At 42.9% G+C, this 20,669-nt stretch overlaps 1 protein-coding gene across 4 annotated transcripts in view; it reads left to right on the forward strand.

Annotated features, from left to right (window-relative positions):
• TTLL5 (tubulin tyrosine ligase like 5) overlaps positions 1-20,669 on the forward strand; it is a 180,265-nt gene that overhangs the window by 71,750 nt on the left and 87,846 nt on the right. For all 4 annotated transcript variants that reach the window (XM_066627423.1, XM_066627432.1, XM_066627442.1 and 1 more), the window contains 5 exons: positions 5,883-6,028; positions 7,914-8,229; positions 11,025-11,145; positions 12,428-12,574; positions 14,651-14,757. In XM_066627423.1, coding sequence (XP_066483520.1) covers positions 5,883-6,028; positions 7,914-8,229; positions 11,025-11,145; positions 12,428-12,574; positions 14,651-14,757 — 837 coding nt within the window. The remainder of the gene's footprint in view (positions 1-5,882; positions 6,029-7,913; positions 8,230-11,024; positions 11,146-12,427; positions 12,575-14,650; positions 14,758-20,669) is intronic.

The following is a 20,669-nucleotide window of genomic DNA, read 5'->3' on the forward strand; positions in this document are numbered from 1 at the left end:
ACCTTGTGTGATGAACTTATTAAAGGAAAAGGAACTGTCTTTGTAATAATAATAATACTGGTATTTATATACTGCCTTTCTGGTCATCAGATTACTCCTCTGACTTTATTCAAGGCAGTTCACATAGGCAAGCGGTTCACATAGGCAGGCTATCTCTAAACCCCCGAGGGGATTTTGACAATAACAGAAAGGTTCTATTTTTTAAGAACCACATTTCAGATGGATCTTTCACGGTCTCTTATCACTTCTGGCTCCCAGTTGCCTCCCACGCTGGCTGACAAGCAGCTCCATCATCTTTCACTTGAAGGACAGCCAAGACGCTTCTTCGCTCACGCCAAAGAGCAGGTGGAATAATTCTGCTCAGCTTGTCAGCTGCTTCCAGGTCTCACCATTCACGGAGCTGCCATCTGGGCTAACGGAGGCTCTACCCTCTAGACTAGACCTCCTGCCCTAATTTTGACAATGCATTCACCTGAGATGAAGCTCCTGCTGTCAAGAGGCTTCATTTTTTAAAAAAATCAACTTTGTAGCCAATTCCATTAAAAAAAACTTTATGAAAGAGCTCATTTTCTCCTTTCTTGCTGGGGAACCTACACTAGAACATGCTGCCTGGAGAATTAGCCTGCTAAAAGAATTTTGCTAGCTGCTTATGGAAGCGATTGGATTAGCAATTATCACTTATGTAACAAACCTATGCTACCCCTTCAGTTAATTCAAAATGCTGCTAAAGTATAGAAAGAAGTATATTCCAGATACTTCTTTTTTAAATAAAAAGTGTCTTTAGGTAAAGCATATGAACTCTGGCACAATATTTCTAAGGATCACTAAGTTCTTTGAGCAATGGCCTTGAGCTAAGCTGGACTTCCTAAGGAAGTTGTGACCAGTAGGGCTTAGAGAGTGGCTCCCTCTCAGACAATAGGCTTTTCCCACTTCTTTGATAGCATTCTGCACTGCTTGGCGGAGATGTCCTCTTTATGCTATCTTTAGACAATTCCTTTGTATTTGAACTGTTTGAGTGCCTTTTAACTCTGAGGTGCTATTTGTTTTATGTATTTAAAAACATTTCTGTCCCACATTTCCTCCCATGACTGGGATGCCTAAGAGCCCAATCCTGAACTTGGTGCGCCAGCTTGCTGCTGGTGCGCACTGTTGCAAATGTGCTGTAAGACATGTTTGCGAGCCCTAGCACCAGGCGAGTGCTGGTGGTAGTCCAGCAGGTGCCCGACCACCGCTGCTCGGTGGCTGCACAGACCACCAAGCAGCAGAGGGTGGGGAGGAGGCGAGTGGAAGGCAGGGGAGGCGTGCAGGGCAGGGTGTGGGAGGGAGGTGGGACTTTGCTCCACTGGATCCAAAGCCTCCATGTCGGACTCACCGCCTGACACAGAGGCACTTGATTCACCATAATAATAATAATAATACAGGTATTTCTATACCGCCTTTCTTGGTGCTCAGATTTCTCCTTAGACTTTATTCAAGGCGGTTTACATAGGCAGGCAATTTAAATCCCCGTAGGGATTTTTACAATTTTGAAAGAAGGTTTCTATCTTTCAAGAAACCACAACATTCAGATGTTTCTTTCTTGATCTGGTCGCACATTCTGGCCTCCATCCTCCCACGCTCAGAGCAGATGGAATAGCTCGGCTCAGCTTGTCAGCTGCTTCAAGGTCACACAGTGCCGGTGGCCTCGAACTGGCCACCTTCGGATGTTATCTTCAGGCAAATGGAGGCTCAACCCTCTAGACCAGACCTCCTGCACCACTGACCTTTTGATTGAGTAGCCCTATTGCAGGGCTACTGCATTTACCTGGGGCAAGGGGACAAAAGTCCCCTTCTCCCAAGGTACTGCCCATGTCTACTCAAAGCACGCAGGATGCAGTGGCAGCCATTTTTGGCACCGCCGCAGCTCCACGCCCTGGGCAGCTCAGAATTGGGCTGCTCGACAGCTCACCGCCAATACATTAAACGTTATACATTAAAATATATATGCACTTTAAAACATATGCATTAAAAATAGAAATACAATAAAACAGTGTTTCTCAAACTGGGTTGGAGCCCACTAGGTGGGTCATAAGCCAATTTCATGTGGGTCCTCATTCATTTCAATATTTTATTTTTAATATATTAGACTTGATGCTACCATGGTATGTGACTGCATTTGGGGAAATGTTATAGACCTGCACTTTAAACAAGCTGCTAAGTATATTCTTTTAAAAATGATAGTGAATGGAACTTACTTCTGGGTAAGAGTGAACATAAGAAGAGCCCCGCTGGATCAGGTCATAGGCCCATCTAGTCCACCTTCCTGTATCTCACAGTGGCCCACCATATGCCCCAGGGAGCACACCAGACGCTTCTGGTGGGTAGGATTCTAGTGGGTAGGATTGTTAAAAGTTTTCCTGCTTGATGATTTCACTTCTGGTCATGACATCACTTCTGGCGGGTCCTGACAGATTCGCATTCTAAAAAGTGGGTGCTGGTGCTAAATGTGTGAGAACCACTGCAATAAAAATAGAAAAAAAAACAAAAAGCAAATAAAACACAACAGTAAAAGCAGTGAAGGCAGCAGGACACACAGTAATCAGTCTTAACAGAAGCCCAATAATAAAAAACCACCCAAAAAGCCAAGCAGGAATTAAAGCCAGTAGAAAACTTAAGATGAGAAACAGAAAAGTCTTAGGCCGATACCTAAGAAGGTGATACCTCTATTTCCATACTGTGAAGGGCTTTAAGGATCAAAACCAGCACCTTGAACTGTCCCTAACCAACTGCCAGTGCAGCTCCTAGAGCAGAGGCCCAACAGAGTACTACCGCTGAGCCGCTGCCTTCACACATACTGCTGCGTTCTATGCTAACTGCAATTTCCAAATAGTCTTCAAGATTATCCCAGCGTAGAGCACGTTATAGTAGTTGCGTCTTGATGTCACCAGTGCATAGACTACTGTAGTTCGTTAGACTCTGTCAACTTAAGTTGACCCAGTCAACCCAAGCAAAGTAATGCTCTGAAATGGAACTGGGAGCTCTCTAGCTCACTTCAACAGTCAAACTAATATTTATACCTAAGTTTTCTGTGCTAAGTGTGGTTGTGTTACTGTTAAGTTTGTAAGTTCAGAGAAACAGTAACTGTGTTAAGACATTTGTCCCCTTTTTAGGGAGATAAACTTGGTGCATGGAGAAGCAGAAAATTCTGGGCACACTCTAAATCAGGGATGTCAAACTCGTTTCATACAGAGGGCTGAAGTTAGCGTTTGTGGTCCCTGCTAAGGGCCAGAAGTGTCATCATTAAGCAGGACATGATGTCATTAGGCAGACGATGGCCAGAAATAAGCACTTTGTTCTCTCATAGAAACTCATCAGCTGCAAATGACAGAAGAGAAAATGTGCAAATCTTGGTCATATTTTCGAGATACGAGAGAGCCCAATTATAATAAGGGCCAGATAAATTGATTTGGGGGGCTTCATTCAGCCCGTGGGCCTATTACAGTAGGACGCCTTTCATCTTCTGGGTTTTCGTCCATTGTCTTTGTTTTCAAAGGGCTTCTTTTTAGTTTGGTGCTATTGTTTTTGCAATAATTGTATTCTTGCAAAGTTTTAATTTTTTTCTGCTTGTAAGCATCTTTGTGTCCATTAGAAAAAGGCATGATAAATAATAATAATAAGCAAACCCCATTCTCTGTTAGAAAATCGTATCTTGTAGAACAGTGGTTCTCAAACTGTGAACCGGGGCTTCTTGGGGAGCCATGGAAACCAGTCAGTGGAGCCACTGAATCCTTGTGAAAAACCTATACAATGTATAGGATTCTAGCCCTAATGGGGAGTTAATGGCCAGTGGCCCAGCAGGTCAAGAGAGCCACCAGTTGAAAAACTTTGGAAACCACTTTGTAGAGAGAAAGAAAATTCTGGAGATTCTTGGTGGAAAATGTTTTCATCCATTTCTAAGACAGTTCGTAGTGTACAAAGCATTGCTTTTTAATGTGTCCAGGAAGTGATGGTTGCTACCATGGCCTATTAACATCTCTTGTTGAGTTGGACTTTTAAATTTCATCACAGACTGAATAGTATGGCACATACCTGACGGCTAGTATGGACTGGTAGCTAGAGTGGGAAAATGAAGTTCTTTGCTCAGGCTGAAATTCTATACATACTTACCTGAGAGTAAGTTTCATTGAATTCAGTGAGACGTCATCGAAATATGCTGTCAGTTGTTGAAGCTCATAGGTGACCTTGGTCAGGTTATTTATCTCTGAGTCTAACCTGCTTCATAAGGTAGTTGTGAGCCTATGGGGGCTGCTCAGAGGTTAGGATCCAAAAAAAATTATAACAAAAGTAAGGTATAGTTGTGTATGCAATATCCTATTAAGCGTAGTGAGTTAAAATCAGATAGCTGCTGACTGCCTTGAAAAGAGCCATTTGCAAGTTTGTGTACGTATAGGGAGATAATTGTTTGAGTATATTTCTTGTCTGTTTTTTCTAAGTCTGTCAATGACAGGTAGTGGAGGCAGGTGCAAGCTGGGTGGCATAACTAAGCCCCTCAAACCTTGAGGCTATTAATTAGGGCTACCTTATTACAAGAAATGGATCAAGTTTTTTGCAAATAAATAAATATAATATTACTTGGAAGTAAGTAAATATTTATTTCTAGATCTATTATTTTTAAAAGTCTCAAGCTAAGTGAGTCCCAATAAGAGTGTCATTTTAAAAAGTGGGTCACAATGCTTAAAAGTTCAAGAACCATTGATTTATACTAAATAATAGAATAGCCCTAACAAAACCAGTATCTTGCAAGTTTTGGCTATGAGATCTTGGGACTAGCAGATATGCATGAACAAATGAATTATGTTCAGACAAGATTTCAGTTTTTCATTTGTGCTACTATTCTGTAATGGGTGTTATTAATAAGGGAGTAGAACAGAAGGCTACTGTGCATGAGGGTTTGCCCAAACAGAATTTTCTGGGCCGCAATACAAACTCAGAACCTGATCAAGTTTCAAGGCCCCGCTCCTATCCCACTACTGCCATGCCATTGCAGCCTTCCCAGAGTGTGTTTGCTGTAAAAAGACTTTCTCACAGGGATTGCCAGATGGATGTGCTCCCTGCCACATGTTGTGCTGTCCCCCACTGAGTTTCCTATGTATTCCGCTCTTTGCAGACTTTAGTTTGCCCATCTGTTTTCAGTTCTGTATTACTCAGTCTCTTTGTTTCAGCATATTTTCAGGAGCTCTGTGAACATCCATACATAACCCCGGCTATCCGGCAAAGATGCACTTTTTAAAGTGGTGTCCTATATTTAGCAGTGGAAGAGCAATTGTCCCTCTTCACTTTAGCGTGGCATCTTTTCCAATAGCTGTTGCTGGAGTCTTTTGCTTTTTTTTTTAAGATTGTGAAACCTTTGAAGACAGGGAACCATTTTTTAACAAGTTTTATGAACTTTGTGAACTGCTTTTTGTTGAAAAGTGATAATTTTTCTTATTTTTCTAATCATAATCATGAAACTGTGCATGGACATAACTACAACTAATGCTCTTTGAGAGTGGTTGCCCACAGTTGCCTTCTGTCCCCTTCTCTCCCCTGCCCCGCAACACTTAAGAATTCCAAACTGGAAATGTAGAATGCTACCATAAAAAAGGCAAAAGCCTGTTGGATGAGAAGGTGACCTGTCCTTCAAACACCAACACTCATAGCTGTCATAGTGTGACAGGCTGGGTGGGACCATCAACGCTGTCATTGTGTTTCTGCTGTATGCCTTCAGAATGGATAATTCTGTGAAGTGACAGTGCACTTGTACTAATTATCTTATTAACTGGTGGTGTAGGTAAAGTATATGCCTCTTGACATAGCTGAAGAAGGAAGGGCATTATGAATGTTAACTGTCTTGTGCTTTACAGTGTAGCAGTTGCTGGAGATCTGAATCTGGATATCATGGATTATAATGCTCACATTCATGCTGCTCTATATGAACGGAAACTTCTGTCACTAGAGGTACGGAAGCGAAGGCGACGTTTGGGCAAACTAAAACGGGCAAGACTATCAGGTAAGTGAGAGTTCTAATTAACATGCTAAGGCCTTCATAGGCCATTAGAGAGTTCTAATTTTTCTTTGTTAAAACATGAGTGTTCTGGTTTGAACGGGGAGTGAGCATATCTTGCAGATGTAGATCCTGATCATCTTACAGCTTAAAATACTGTGCATGTATGTATTTCATATTTTATTTGTCAATTTCTGGTATATAATCCCAAATACTCATAATTATATTGTGGGTTTTGAACAATACGTATACTTAGCATCCAAATTCTTCTCCTTTTGGAGAGGATATCCTGACTGCTGAAATTCTTCCCTTTGGACTTTAGAGTTAGGGCTAACTGAGCAAACGTCTAGACTCCTTCAGTGGGAGGGATCCCCTTTCAGTTTTTCATCCTGCCTTGGATATGAGAACAGGGATTTTTCTTGGCTCTGTAGTAGAGCTAGTGGCCTTTGTTTTTTTCCACTTTCATGTTTGGGCCTTCTCCTGTAAACAGAGGCTTGCAGTGGGGAGCAGGTGGATGAGGAAGAAATAAAACAAAGAACAGCAGTGGTCACAATAGGCTGCACAGCAGTGTCCCACAGAACTAGTCTTTGGAAGGAGCAGGATGTTGCAGTGCTGAGTTGAAGAGTCCTGCAGGAACTCAGAGTCTTTTTGCTAGCATGGAGGTGAAGTGGGTCCCCCTACATTATCTCACCAGGCAGCACAAGTGGAGTCTCATCCTGGGTCTTCATGCTGTAAATTCTCTACTGCTTGATGTAGGTGAACTAAGGATATGGAGCACAGTGGAGGCACTGTCCCTGCTCACCAACATTGCACATTCCGTCCACACTGCAAAAAGACATGCATAGAAGGATGGTAAGCTGCAAGGAACCTCTCCTCCCTGTGGAGCACCAAATAGCAACAAGCCAGGCACACTTGGCCACCATGGCAGTAACCTAGGAGTGTAAAGGCATCCAGTTAGTCAGCCTTCACAACTACACTGCAATTGTTGGTGGAAACCTGCTGCACCATGAAGACCATCAGTGAATTAGCTGGGTGTGAAGCCAAGACTTTAACACTAAAATCCCAGTTATAGGAAAAAACATGCAGAGATTGTACGCAGCCCTGCCAAATAAGAAACCCATTTCCATCTTGTCTACAGGTTCATGAAGTTTTTTTTTTTTTTACCAGCTCCAAGGATGAGGAGGCTGTACTGAAAAGCAGAATTCTGTTACCTTTCAGGGAAGAGGGGAGCTTTCAGGAAAGATGGTTTACATACACAAGCTCATTTCCTCCCGTAACTGCCTTTTCCAGAAATTTCAAAACCCCTGTTAACCAGGGTAGTCCAGAGCCTCATACTCATGAAGGGGCAGGAATGCCTGACAGGCTCAGTTACATCCAGACTACAGGAGAAAGCAAGTGTTGCCTACTAGCAATGCCACAAAAGATATACCCTTCTTGATTTCCTCAGGTGAATGGGAGGGAATAATGAGTCAGTACCTTCTATAACAAATGATCTGTTTGACTTTGCCTCTAATGGCAATGGACCTCTACTCTGGTATACTTCAAGTCCTGGAGAGACCCTCTTTCTAACTTTTCTTGTTGACCTCAGGTTGCAGTATTGGAATGTCGTGCAATTATTTTTCTTATTTTATCTGGATGGTGCCCTGTTCACTATATTTTATTTGAATTTGTTTCTAATTGCAGTATCTCAGACTGAATGGGGATTTCACCCACTGCAGGAGGCATGGTTGATTAACCTTGCCTCTGGAGTCCACTGGGAGGAGTTAACCCTAGTTGGGATGTCCTCCTTTCTCCAAAGAGAACAAATATCGCAATAAGTCCAATGTTTCATTGTACTGATTCATTTGCTGATGCTAAATTGTTGAGACTGGGAATACATTGACTCTAACAGGGTCTTCAAAGGCAGCTGATTTTGTCCTCAAGTCTGAAATGGAGAGTGGAGAGGAAGAGGAGATAGCAGAGGAAGATGAAGAACTGATGGAATCTCAGAGTGAAACAGCTGGCTGTCTTAGGAATATGGAGGTGAAACTTAAACCACAGCTATTGGAGCATTTGGAAGCTGCCAACAAACAGAAGTCACTGAAGGAAGCTGAACAAAAACCTGTTAGTGAAGGGCTGCTCCTTCAAGACAAAATGGAGCCAGTGCATAAGGATACTGAGCATCAGTTTAATTTGCTACAGATTCTTCAAGAGAACGGTAATCTAAGGTAAGAGTTATCATGAAATTGATTTGATTATTATGGCAGCTAATATGAAGACAGGTTCATAAGCTGGACTTCTAAGTCAGTTTGTATAATATCTGGGTTTCACTGGCATGTATGGTGTCTGTTGCAAAAAGTAGCTTATTGTGCTATATCAAGAATTTTAAAATGTGGAATGGTTAAATTGTGAAAGTCTGTCACAAGATAATGCAAGGAAGATTTTGAAGATGTTAAAAAGGAGTAAGTTCTTGTGAAGGGTGGGAAACTATAATAGTTAGTAGCTGGTGAGTAAAATGGAACTTCCAGAATTCAGTATTGGAAGTGGGGACAGAGGTAGGAGAGGTGTTGCCTTCATGCCCTGCTTTGTGAGCTTCCCAGAAGCATCAGGCTAGTCACTTTTGCAAACAGTGTTGTACGAAATGGACTCGTGGTCTGATCCGTCAGAACTCTTATTTTCTAGCAGTAAATATAACTTTTGAGATGAAGTGCTGTTCACTTGAAATGCTTTGTGATAAATTGTGGCTGCAACTTTTGTAAAAGAATATGTTAAACGTGAAAGAAATGCCTTATTATTGGAAAAACAGCTAACAAAAATTTGCAAAGTGATTTCTCTAGAAATGAAAAGATGGCTCCTGTTTCAAAGAGCTCACAATATTAAAGAGGGAGAAAGAGACCAGGAAGCAGTCACTGGATGAGATCGAAATGAAATAGAACAGTTACTCTTTCTCTTCTGTTTATTAGAGAACCACCACCTAACTGTGCCTCTGAGCCCTTTAGCAGCATTATTAACTTCATGCTGCCCCTTCATACACTAGTGAATTCTCCCATCCTTGTATTTCTTATTTGTGGGAGGTAGGAATAATTTGAACCCAATCTGTGCAATCATTCTTTCGCAAGGAGAGTTTCACCATCAAAACCCATGTTGTATTATGGTCCTTAGCAGCTTTTTGGATGTGTGGGTGTTTTTTTTCCCTAATGTAAAAATCATCAGACCCCAAGTCCATGTCTAAGCTTTTCGTACTGTGTTGCTGTATCCTGTTGTGCTCCTCTGCATGGTTACACCAACCTTTCCTTTTTGTCTCGGGTGATTAACACACATTATAGCCTGAAGCACTCTTTAGATCATCTTTCAACTAAAGTGCTTGTACCCTGCTCCCAGAGCAGCTTGCATTAAGTCAGGCAAGCAGTAATCATTTAAACAGAAAAGTTGGGAAGGGGAACATGCCCCACTAGCTCCTCTTCCTCCTCACAGGCAATTGGTGGTCCTATGGCCTCTGTTGAGTGGAGAGGGACACAGTTCAAGCGTCAAAAATAGCATGAGATGGTGATGGCGACTCTTATCCAAGGCGGTTGTAAAGAGAGGTCTGCACATTGTGAATTAACCTCACAACTTGGAACCTAGCATCTGCTTGCTTTCTTGATGCTCACATTGAAATAACAACTGATTATTCTATTGAAGGTTCTTCAGTTTAGCCAAAGAACAGCTTAAAGCAATTAGTGTTCTAGAATGACAATAATACGTACAAAGTGCAACTTTTTGAGATGCCAAGGAGGTTTTAACTACTGTTTCCAGATTCTGGTGATGTATTTGTGTATGGAGGCATCATACTGCCTATCTTTTTGCAACTTTGGCAGACTCCACCAGTTACCTCCTAATATCCAGACATCTTTTTCCCATCATGTTCCCAATCACTAAGATTTAGAAGAATTCCCTCCATAAAAGTTATGCTTAAACCTTAAAGGTAGGAAGATATTGCCATTGTTTACTTAGTGCCTGCAACTGTGTGCCAGATGATATACTAAAGTGGTATGGATATTTATTCAGCAGGTTTATGGCTGCCTGCTGTTAAGACAAAAGTGAAAGAAGAAGGTAGTTTTTATTCAAGAGGAGTGAGAACAACCAGTCCATGACATAGCGCAGCTGCTTGCCCCACTTTTCTCCTTCACTGTTTTAGCTCCTTTCTGAACTTGCTTGCCTTGCATAACTATAACAGTTACAAGTGGCTTACTTTTTGTGGCACAGTATAGAGTACAAAGAATCAGAGGAACAGTGAAAATAGCCTTAAGACAAGAATTTGTCCCATATGCTCACCTGGAATAGTTCTCACATTTGCACTTGTGTTCACATTTTGCTGTGTGTTCACCTCTGTCCTTGACCTACACGCTGCTTTGTGAAATACTATATACACTTCACGCACAGCATCTGGGAGAGCATGCATACCGATGTTAGAATCCCTTCCCCCAAATATCCAGAAGGTTTGTTTTTAAGAAAAGACTTCTCTGTCTGAGACTTGAGCTGGTCTCCCTCATTTACTCTGGGGGAAACATGGGAGGCCCCTTTTGCACCTGCAGCAGTGTGACAGAGATGTCTAGTTCAGTGAACTATTCAAAACTGCTTATGAGACAGTTCACATTGTTCGAGTAGATGTGGAAAGTATTTATTCCCAGTTGGTCCTTATTCAGCGAATGCATTCTGCAATATCCATGTTTTCCCAGTGAAAAAAATGTGTATAATACTGAAACAATGTTTTTTGAGGGGGGTGAGTACATTTGACAAGAGAGGATCTCAGCGCTACCCTCTAAAATGCACTGCCATCAAATTCTGCTGTCGCATATATTTTTCTCCATACTTCTCAGTTGACAATGTACATGTAGCACCCCTGTGAGCCTCAGTTTCTGACCCAGACTCCCAAGACCAACTTTTATTCCTTTAGCATTGAGTATTGCACACTGAAGAATCTAAAAGCAAGGGAATTTAGCTATCCTTCTGACTGCCACCTATGCCCTCTCTGCTTCTTTAGCAAAGTTCAGGCACGCAGGGCTTTCTCTGCCTACCTGCAGCGTGTCCAGCTACGCCTGATGAAAGAGGCTGGGGATCAGGTCCAGAATGCTGCCTGGGCTGCCAAGGAAGATGAGCAGATGGTAAGAAATTGTATGCTTGCCTTGGGGGGAGGAACCCAACTGATCCTACTCAGCATTCCTGAATCAGTCTTTGTGAAGCAGATTCTCACCAGTCAGGGCTGAGTAGAAATATTCAGCACTGTTGGGCATTACAGGACTATTTCATCCTGCCTCTGTTACTGTCTTGAATGCCTTCTTTACGTCAGTTTGTTGGTGTGTAGAGCTGATCGAAGAAGTGTGTTGTGGGAGGAGAGAGACAAACCTTGCTGAATAGAGCGTGGCTGAGGTGGCATGCATCTCCGAATGCTGCTGTCTTGTACAGCCTTCACCTCTCCCATGTCTTAAACTTTGTTTCCAGGCATGACTCCTTCAGACATTAGTCAAACTGTTCTGTATCTAGAAGAGCTGACTTATAACACTTTTATACCTTCAGTCAATCCACATTTCTAGTCTGTGCCCTTAGCTGGCCATTTTTTTTAGCCCAGATGGAGACTCTTTGAAAACAAACTATGGGTAAAGAGCCAGTGTAGCTCATAGATTAAAAGCCTTGTGTCAGGAATTGGGAATAATCAGTTTGCCTCAGTGGAAAATGTTACCCCTTCTCTTTCCAAGTGGAAAATTGAAACTGGCTTTCTGAGAGCTGCTTTGTCTGCTGTGCTGTGAAAAATAATGTTTAAAATAACAGATCAAACTGACCTAATATAATACTAGTGAGAGGCGAGCTGTGAAATTCAATGCTTTGGCTATGAAGCAATTCATTTGCATGCTAGCAGGGCACCTAACCAAAAGTAAATCCAGAGTAGAGACAGAGTGTGTTTGAAACTAAACACCCACAGCAGGCGTCTTGCTTTAGTACTCAATTTGCAGGGAGGGCAGTTCTCCAGTGCCAAAAGTACCACTATATGGTGACGTAATGGAAGAGGATGGTGTGGTTTTCTAGCTGATGTTGGGATGAAGCATAAGGTCTGGAGAGTTTGGCCAGGGGTGGTGCCAGAGATGCATGAAGGTGAGGAGGTGTATAATGATTGGAGTGGTGTAGAAGCCAGCTATCCATTCAGAAATGTTTATCTGTGTACACCAATTTCCAGTAATCATTGACTGTTTTAGAACTCCTGAGCCTCATGCCTCACACTGTTTTGGTCATGCCTTGGGCTTTTGGCCTTAACTCGTAATGCTTTTTGCAGCATAGTTCTTATTACTGCCATACCACCTTTTCTTCTCACCCAACTCCATGTTTGAGAGAGTGAAATATATAGGGTGACAACTAGATGGATTCACTCTTAGCTTTATTTTTTGTTGGCAGGAACTAGTTGTTCGCTTTCTGAAGCGAGCAGCCAGTAATCTTCAACAGTCTTTGAGGATGCTACTCCCAAGTCGGCGCCTGGCCCTCTATGACCGTAGGCGCATCTTGGCTCATCAGCTGGGTGAATTCATTATCTATTATAACAGGGTGAGTATGGGCTTTGCCAGCTGAGTTTTAATGCAACTAAGGAATAATGGAAGATATATCCTAGGTCAATGGTTTCTTTATTTCTCCTAGGGTAAGGCTCAAATGTTACAAAGTAGGATATAAAACAAAAGCACAAGTCAATCATGTGTCTCCTTTCCAAACATAGTATTGAAGGGAAACTTCTTTTCATGATACTTGCAGGTGATTTGTAAGCCCTGAATGACTTCTGGAGCACACAGATCTTATTGTGAAATTCTCAAATCTGTTTTATATTGCCAGGGTAAGCAGACACTTCTGCTTTTGAATATTTGCTTCTTCTTTGTAATGCACTGCAGCAACCTGTGATCATATATGGCTCGGAACTTAGTGGTTTGAATTGCTGATGTCACTGAGCCATGATAGGCTGCCCAAAGATTTGTAAATACAAATTACTGAACGAGATTCATCATTGGACGGATGGCTTCCTGAAGCTGTTTTCCTTGCTGTGGTTATGGTGACACTTGTCTGGGACCTTTCATAGCAATTTCACTGTAGCTTTCTGTTGCAAAGTAGGCAAATTAGTTCAGTAAAAATGAAACCCAGATTCCTAATGAAAAGAGAAACAGTATACAAGTTAGCTATTGAAGTGGCAGCCAAGCTGTTCTGTATCTGATGGCTTTGGTAGCCATGTTGCTGTTTTCTTGCCTAGTTTTTGTACCCATAGAAAATTACCTACAGTAATTTAGGGTGGGAAATGTTTTACAACAATGTGAAAAATCAGCTTGCCATTCATTTATTGAATTTTTTTTTAATGAGTGACTGACCAAATTAGTGACTAGAATTGCTCATAATACCTTGAAGTTCCTTGTTCTAGATACCTGATGAATTCTTCTCTGCAGGTGTACCAGATATCATTTTACAGTACTTGCCTGCTCTTCAGTGGTCTGGCTTTTTTCTTTTTAAGAGGTGTGTTGGGAACTGCTTTTAACATTCTCCCTAATGTTGTTAGAAATTTTCCTAATTAAGTTGTGGATAAAGCTGCTTTTCCACTAATTTAGTTTCCATTGGTTGGAGGATGTTTTTAAACAAAATCGACCCCAGTTAGAAGCAAAACACATCCTCTGCCCCAGTGGTTCTCACACATTTAGCACTGGGACCCACTTTTTAGAATGAGAATCTGTCAGGGCCCACTAGAAGTGATGTCATGATCGGAAGTGACATCATCAAGCAGGAAAATTTTTAACAATCCTAGGCTGCAATCCTGCCAACGTATACCCATGAGAAAGCCCCATTGTCTATCATTGTTAAAAGCATATACAGAGTAACTTGTTAAAAGTACGGATCTGCCACATTTCCCCAAATGCAGTCACATTCCATGATAGCAACGTCTAATATATTAAAAATAAAATATTGAAATGAATGGGGACCCACCTGAAATTGGTTTGCGACCCACCTAGTGAGTCCCGACCCACAGTTTGAGAATCACTGTTTGAGAATTAACAGGGTAGAGTCTACCCTGTTAATTTTGAAAAGCATATGTAGGTTTGGATAGGTAGGTTTCACAAAGGAGCAGCCTCTTGTTCCTCTGTAGTAGGGAAAATCAGCCTTTTCAGCATACCTACATCATGCATATTTTGCTGTTTAAACTTGGGCACTCTTGTACCTGTAGGGCATGAGTGGACTCTTACTGTATTGGGAGTTAACACACAGTATCTAGGTGGCACATGAGAATCTCACTGCTTTGAAAACCATTCACGTATTAAAATTTTTTTCATACACATACATACCAGACAGTAGACCAGCTTATGACCATATATGCTTTTCTAGAGCAGGAACAGATCAGTTGGCTTTTTAATAAATAAACATTTAAGCTACTGAAATGCTTAAGACTAATTTTTATTGCACAGCTTGGTAATAATGCAAATGTATTTCACTCTGTTTCGGTAAGTATGAATGTAAACTTGAAAGCCAAGAGACTTGTGAATGTCAGGTGCACTGAACACACCTAATGCAACCCTGTTCCATGTACTTCATCTGGAAATACCTGTGTATCAGAAAACTGGTTTAAGGGGTTACTTTAATATTACTACTTTGCAGGAAACAGACCAAATGGCTCAGCGCAAGTTAATGAAGAAACAGGAGGAGGAGGAAGAGGAGGAGGGGGTTGATGCTGAAGGCTTTCAGAAATTTGTTAACAAGGCAAGGTATGAACTGTGTATTTTTGCTTTAAAAATAAACATATGAAGCTGCCTTATCACAGTCAAACCTTTGATCCATTTAGTTTACTATGTAGTTTACTATGAATGGCAGTGGCTGTCCAGGGTTCTAGGTAGGTATCTTTCCTAGTCCTTCCTAGAGATGCCTAGAATTTTATCTTGGACTTTCTGTATCTTGGACTTAAAGTATGTGCTTTACCACTGAGCTAAAGCCCCTCCCTGTAAATATAAAAGTAGTAATAATCTCATCTCTCTCTAACTCTTTTCACACTTTAAAGCATTCTTATACTGAATACATGTAGGCGGGAGCAAGATCACACCCCTGGCTCTGCCCCCAACCTTTTCATGTGGAAAGGTATTAAAGGAGCATCTGCATATATACAGTTGCACATTGGTATTGCAGCTGGCAAACTTTATACTTTTTCAGGTTAACTAAAGGGTCACAATTGCCAGGACCAGGATCCTTGGTTGGACCTGGCTAGCTATCAGTTTGGAAGGTGTAGTGGAATAGCGGAAGATCTGGCTAGGAGGTAGAATGTGGTGTCTGCAGTGGCCCCTTTAAGAATTAAGGCCTAAGCTTACAGCAAAGGGTGTGCTGCACAGCTGCAGCCACTGAAGGCAATAAGGCTCTCAGGCATAAAAGCACCTGCTGAAGGGAGAGTTTGGTGTGGGTAGCAGAAGGAGGAAAAGCTTGAGGAGAGACTGGAGACATTGGTGAATAGACTTTGGTGACTCCTGGAACAGACTGCTGGAGACACTGGAGTTTGGTGTGTGGCTGCTGTGCCCAAGACTTGCTGACGACCCAGGGTCTGCTGTAGTGGTGGGAGGCTGCTGGCAGGAGAGAGGACCTCTGCGGGTTGAACAGGCGAGCTACCTTGGAGGTGGGGTCCAGCAGGACTGCAGGGCAGAACCAGGGTCATTTGTTGGGGGATAGAAGGGGAGCTAATTTGCTTAAAGTGGGCATAATTCTCCAGGCAGAGCTTGGCCTTGGAATCTGGCAAAACAGAAGGTGAAGGCCTTAGAGAGGTACCTCCTGATATTCCTCTTTGTGAGCAGCTCATATTTCTTTTGTGTTCTTATTTACCATATTTGACTACTGTGCTGCGAAGTAGTTGAGGACTGGAAATTTGTGCACCCATTGGTGTTCCTGGAGAGGGGGCAAAACACTAAATGGTTCAGGCATCTTGAATGCTGGTGTAAAGCAGCCCCTTTCCCCTCTCTCGCAGAGCAATTTGGAGCAGCAAGAGCGAAGTGGCATCTCCTTCACTTTGCTCTCCCTGTTCCAAATGGCTCTGCAGGCAAGGGGGAGGAGCTGCTTTACACCAGCATTCAGGAGCCTGAAAAACTTCCCTTTGTCCTCCCCCTTCCAGGAATGCCAGTGGTGCAGCCACATGCATATTTTTCTTTAGGAATGGTGGGCAAGAGTTTTCTAGGTTCTGTGGCCTTGAAACAGTCCTAGTTTGTAAATTGTTGGTTTTGAGCTCTGCTTCCAGTTAATATTCTTCCCTTCATTAGAGTTTTCAGCTAATAATACTAAATGTGGATAGTTAATAACTTTGCAGAAGTGAACAGAATTGGGTATACCATGCCATGGACATGAAGATTGCCCCTCTGCTGTTGCCCCCCTTTCCCTTCACTTTTTTTATCACACAATTGTAAAGCCACATCAAAGAAGATAAAAAATCCCATTCTGTGACAGAGATGTTGACATAGCTCTACAGTGGTGTTAATTGAATGGTTGGCACAGATCCCAGAAGGGACAAGGGCTTGGGTCATTGGGGTGGAATTTTTAATAATAATTCTGTCAACAGACATATGCTCTATTTCTGTGACTGTTGTAAAAGTGTTGACTGTTCTTTGACTCAAAAGAATAGTCAACATTTTTTTATTATTACTAGGTTCGTCCCTTTCATTGGATTATTAGGCTCACCTTACTCTTTGGCCTAAAGCCTTTGGTAACACAAAAGGATAAGTCTGAAACCTACTCAGATCTGCACAACCGGTTGAAATGGGCATTTGAACAAATCCTTCTGTGAAGCTTGAAGTTACTGTCCAACCTAGACTTTGTCAGTGACCAATAATATAAGAACATAAGAACAGCCTTGCTGGATCAGGCCAAAGGCCCATTTTGTCCAGCTTCTGATATCTCACAAGTGGCCCACCAAATGCCTCAGGGGTCACACAAGACAACAAGAGACTTGCATCCCAGAGCCATCCCTTGCATCTGACATTCTGAGGTAACCCACTTCTAAAATCAGCAGGTTGTACATATACATCGTGGCTTGTAACCTGTGATGAACATTTCCTCCAGAAATTTGTCCAAACCCCATTTAAAGGCATTTAGGCCATATGCCATCACCACATCCTCTGGCAAGGAGTTCCACAGACTAACTGTGCATTGAGTAAAGAAATATTTTCTTTTGTCTGTCCTAAGTCTCCCAACACTCAATTTTAGTGTTTTACTGATCAATTTTACTGATGTCCCCTGGTTCTGGTGTTATGTGAGAGGAAAAAGAGTATCTTTCTATCCACCTTATCCATCCATAAGAACATAAGAAAAGCCCCACTGGATCAGGCCATAGGCCTATCTAGTCCAGCTTCCTGTATCTCACAGTGGCCCACCAAATGCCCCAGGGAGCACACCAGATAACAAGAGACCTCATTCTGGTGCCCTCCCTTGCATCTGCCATTCTGATATAGCCCATTTCTAAAATCAGGAGGTTGCACATACACATCATGGCTTGTAACCCATAATGGATTTTTCCTCCAGAAACTTGTCCAATCCCCTCTTAAAGGCGTCCAGGCCAGATGCCATCACCACATCCTGTGGCAAGGAGTTCCACAGACCAGCCACATGCTGAGTAAAGAAATATTTTCTTTTGTCTGTTCTAACTCTGCCAACACTCAATTTTAGTGGATGTCCCCTGGTTCTGGTGTTATGTGAGAGTGTAAAGAGCATCTCTTTATCCACTCTGTCCATCCCCTGCATAATTTTGTATGTCTCAATCATGTCCCCCCTCAGGCGCCTCTTTTCTAGACTGAAGAGGCCCAAACTTCCTCATAAGGACGGTGCCCCAGCCCAGTAATCATCTTAGTTGCTCTCTTTTGCACCTTTTCCATTTCCACTATGTCTTTTTTGAGATGCAGCAACCAGAACTGGACACAATACTCTAGGTGTGGCCTTACCTTCGGTTTGTACAACGGCATTATAATATTAGCCGTTTTGTTCTCAATACCTTTTCTAATGATCCCAAGCATAGAATTGGCCTTCTTTACTGCCGCCGTACATTGAGTCGACACTTTCATTGACCTGTCCACCACCACCCCAAGATCTCTCTCCTGATCTGTCACAGACAGCTCAGAACACTTTCATCAAGCTGTCCACTAGCACCTTCTGATCCATCACAGACAGCTCAGAACCCGTTATTCTATATGTGAAGATTTAATCTTTTTGCCCCAATGTGCATTATTTTACACTTACCTACATTGAAACGCATCTGCCATTTTGCCGCCCATTCTGCCAGTTTGGAGAGATCCTTCTGGAGCTCCTCACAATCACTTCTGGTCTTCACCACTCAGAAACGTTTGGTGTAATCTGCAAACTTAGCCACCTCACTGCTCACCCCTGTCTCCAGGTCATTTATGAAGAGGTTGAAAAGCACCAGTCCCAGGACAGATCCTTGGGGCACACCGCTTTTCACTTCTCTCCACTGTGAAAATTGCCCATTGACACCCACTCTCTGTTTCCTGGTGTTCAACCAGTTCTCAATCCATGAGAGGACCTGTCCTCTGATTCCCTGACTGTGGAATTTTTTCAGTAGCCTTTGGTGAGAGACCGTGTCGAATGCCTTCTGAAAATCCAGATATATAATTTCTACGGGTTCTCCCACATCCACATGCCTGTTGACCTTTTCAAAGAGTTCTATAAGGTTAGTGAGGCAAGACTTACCCTTACAGAAGCCATGCTGATTCTCCCTCAGCAAGGCCTGTTCATCTATGTGTTTTGAGATTCTATGTTTGATGAGGCATTCCACCATCTTACCCAGTATAGATGTTAGGCTGACCGACCTATAGTTTCCTGGGTCCCCCCTCTTTCCCTTTTTAAAGATAAGCGTGACATTTGCTATCCTCCAATCCTCTGGCACCGTGGCCGTTTTGAGGGACAAGTTGCATATTTTAGTCAAGTGATCAGCAACTTCATTCTTCAATTACTTAATAACTCTTGGGTGGATTCCATCAGGGCCTGGTGACTTATTGATCTTTAATTTATCAATGAGGTCTGAAACATCTTCTCTTTTAACCTCTATCTGACTTAATTCCTTGGTCAGGAAGGACCGTTTGGGCAGCGGTATCTGCCCAAGGTCTTCTGCAGTGAAGACAGATGCAAAGAACTCATTTAATTTCTCTGCCATCTCTAAGTCTCCTTTTATCTCCCCTTTCCCTCCCTCACCATCCAGAGGGCCAACCGCTTCTCTGGCATGTTTCCTGCTTCTAACATATTTGAAGAAGCTTTTATTATTCCCCTTAATGTTGCTGGCCATGCGTTCCTCATAGTCTTGCTTGGCCTCCCATATCACCTTCTTACATTTCTTTTGCCACAGTTTATGTTCCTTTTTATTCTCCTCATTAGGGCAAGACTTCCATTTACGGAAGGAAGCTTCCTTGCCCTTTACAGCGTCTCTAACTTGGCTCGTTAGCCATGCGGGCACCCTCCTGGATTTAGTGGAACCCTTCTTTCTTTGCGGTATACACCTCTGCTGGGCCTCTATTACTGTTGTTTTAAGCAGCCTCCATGCACTCTGGAGAGATTGGACTCTTTTTACCTTCCCTTTCAACCTCCCTAACCAGCCTCCTCATTTGAGGGAAGTCTGCTCGTCGGAAGTCAAGGGTTTTTGTGAGAGATTTGCCCGATATTCTTCCCCCAACGTGCATGTAGAAATGGATCGCAGCATGATCACTGTTCCCCAACGGCTCCGTAACATTGACATCTGTAACCAGGTTCTGAGTACTGCACAATATTAAATCCAGAGTCACCTGTCCTCTGGTGGGCTCCATGACTAGCTGCTCTAAGGCACAGTCATTTAACATGTCAAGGAATCCGGTCTCCTTTTCATGACCAGAACACAAATTGACCCAGTCTATATGAGGATAATTGAAGTCCCCCATGATTAGAACCCTGTCCCTCCTTGTCACTTCCCTGATCTGTTTCCTCATTTCAAGGTCTCCTTCTGATTTCTGGTCTGGAGGACGATAGTATGCCCCCAGTATTACATCGCTCCACAGACCTGGTAATTTAACCCACAGAGATTCTACGGTGGAGTCAAATCCACCTTCAATCTGTACTTTACTGGATTCTATCCCTTCCTTAACATAAACGGCCACCCCACATCCAACACGCCCCTCCCTGTCCCTCCTGTAGAGTTTATAGCCCGGGATTGCGGTATCCCACTGATTCTCCGCATTCCACCATTACACTGTTGGCAGCCTTCAGTCCCGAAAGACTATGGTATCGCGCTCTGAATGGTGGTTCTGGAACAGCATCTAGTGTGGCTGAAGAGGCCAGTTTGGGAGTGACAATCCCTTCCACACTGGGAGCAAGTGCAGTCTGTCCCTGGTCTGTCTCCCTGGCTATGGGCCTTCCTTCTTTGCCTCTTAGCCTCAGACTGTTGGCCAAGTGTCTCTTCAAACTGGGAAAGGCCATGCTGCACAGCCTGCCTCCAAGCGGGCCGCTCAGAGGCCAGGGTTTCCCACTTGTTGAGGTCCACTCCTAAGGCCTTCAGATCCCTCTTGCAGATGTCCTTCTATCACAGCTGTGGTCTACCTGTAGGGCGCTTTCCTTGCACGAGTTCTCCATAGAGGAGATCCTTTGGGATCTGGCCATCATCCATTCTCACAACATG

The sequence above is a fragment of the Tiliqua scincoides genome, chromosome 1 (assembly GCF_035046505.1).
Source record: "Tiliqua scincoides isolate rTilSci1 chromosome 1, rTilSci1.hap2, whole genome shotgun sequence".
Taxonomy (NCBI): Eukaryota; Metazoa; Chordata; class Lepidosauria; order Squamata; family Scincidae; genus Tiliqua; species Tiliqua scincoides.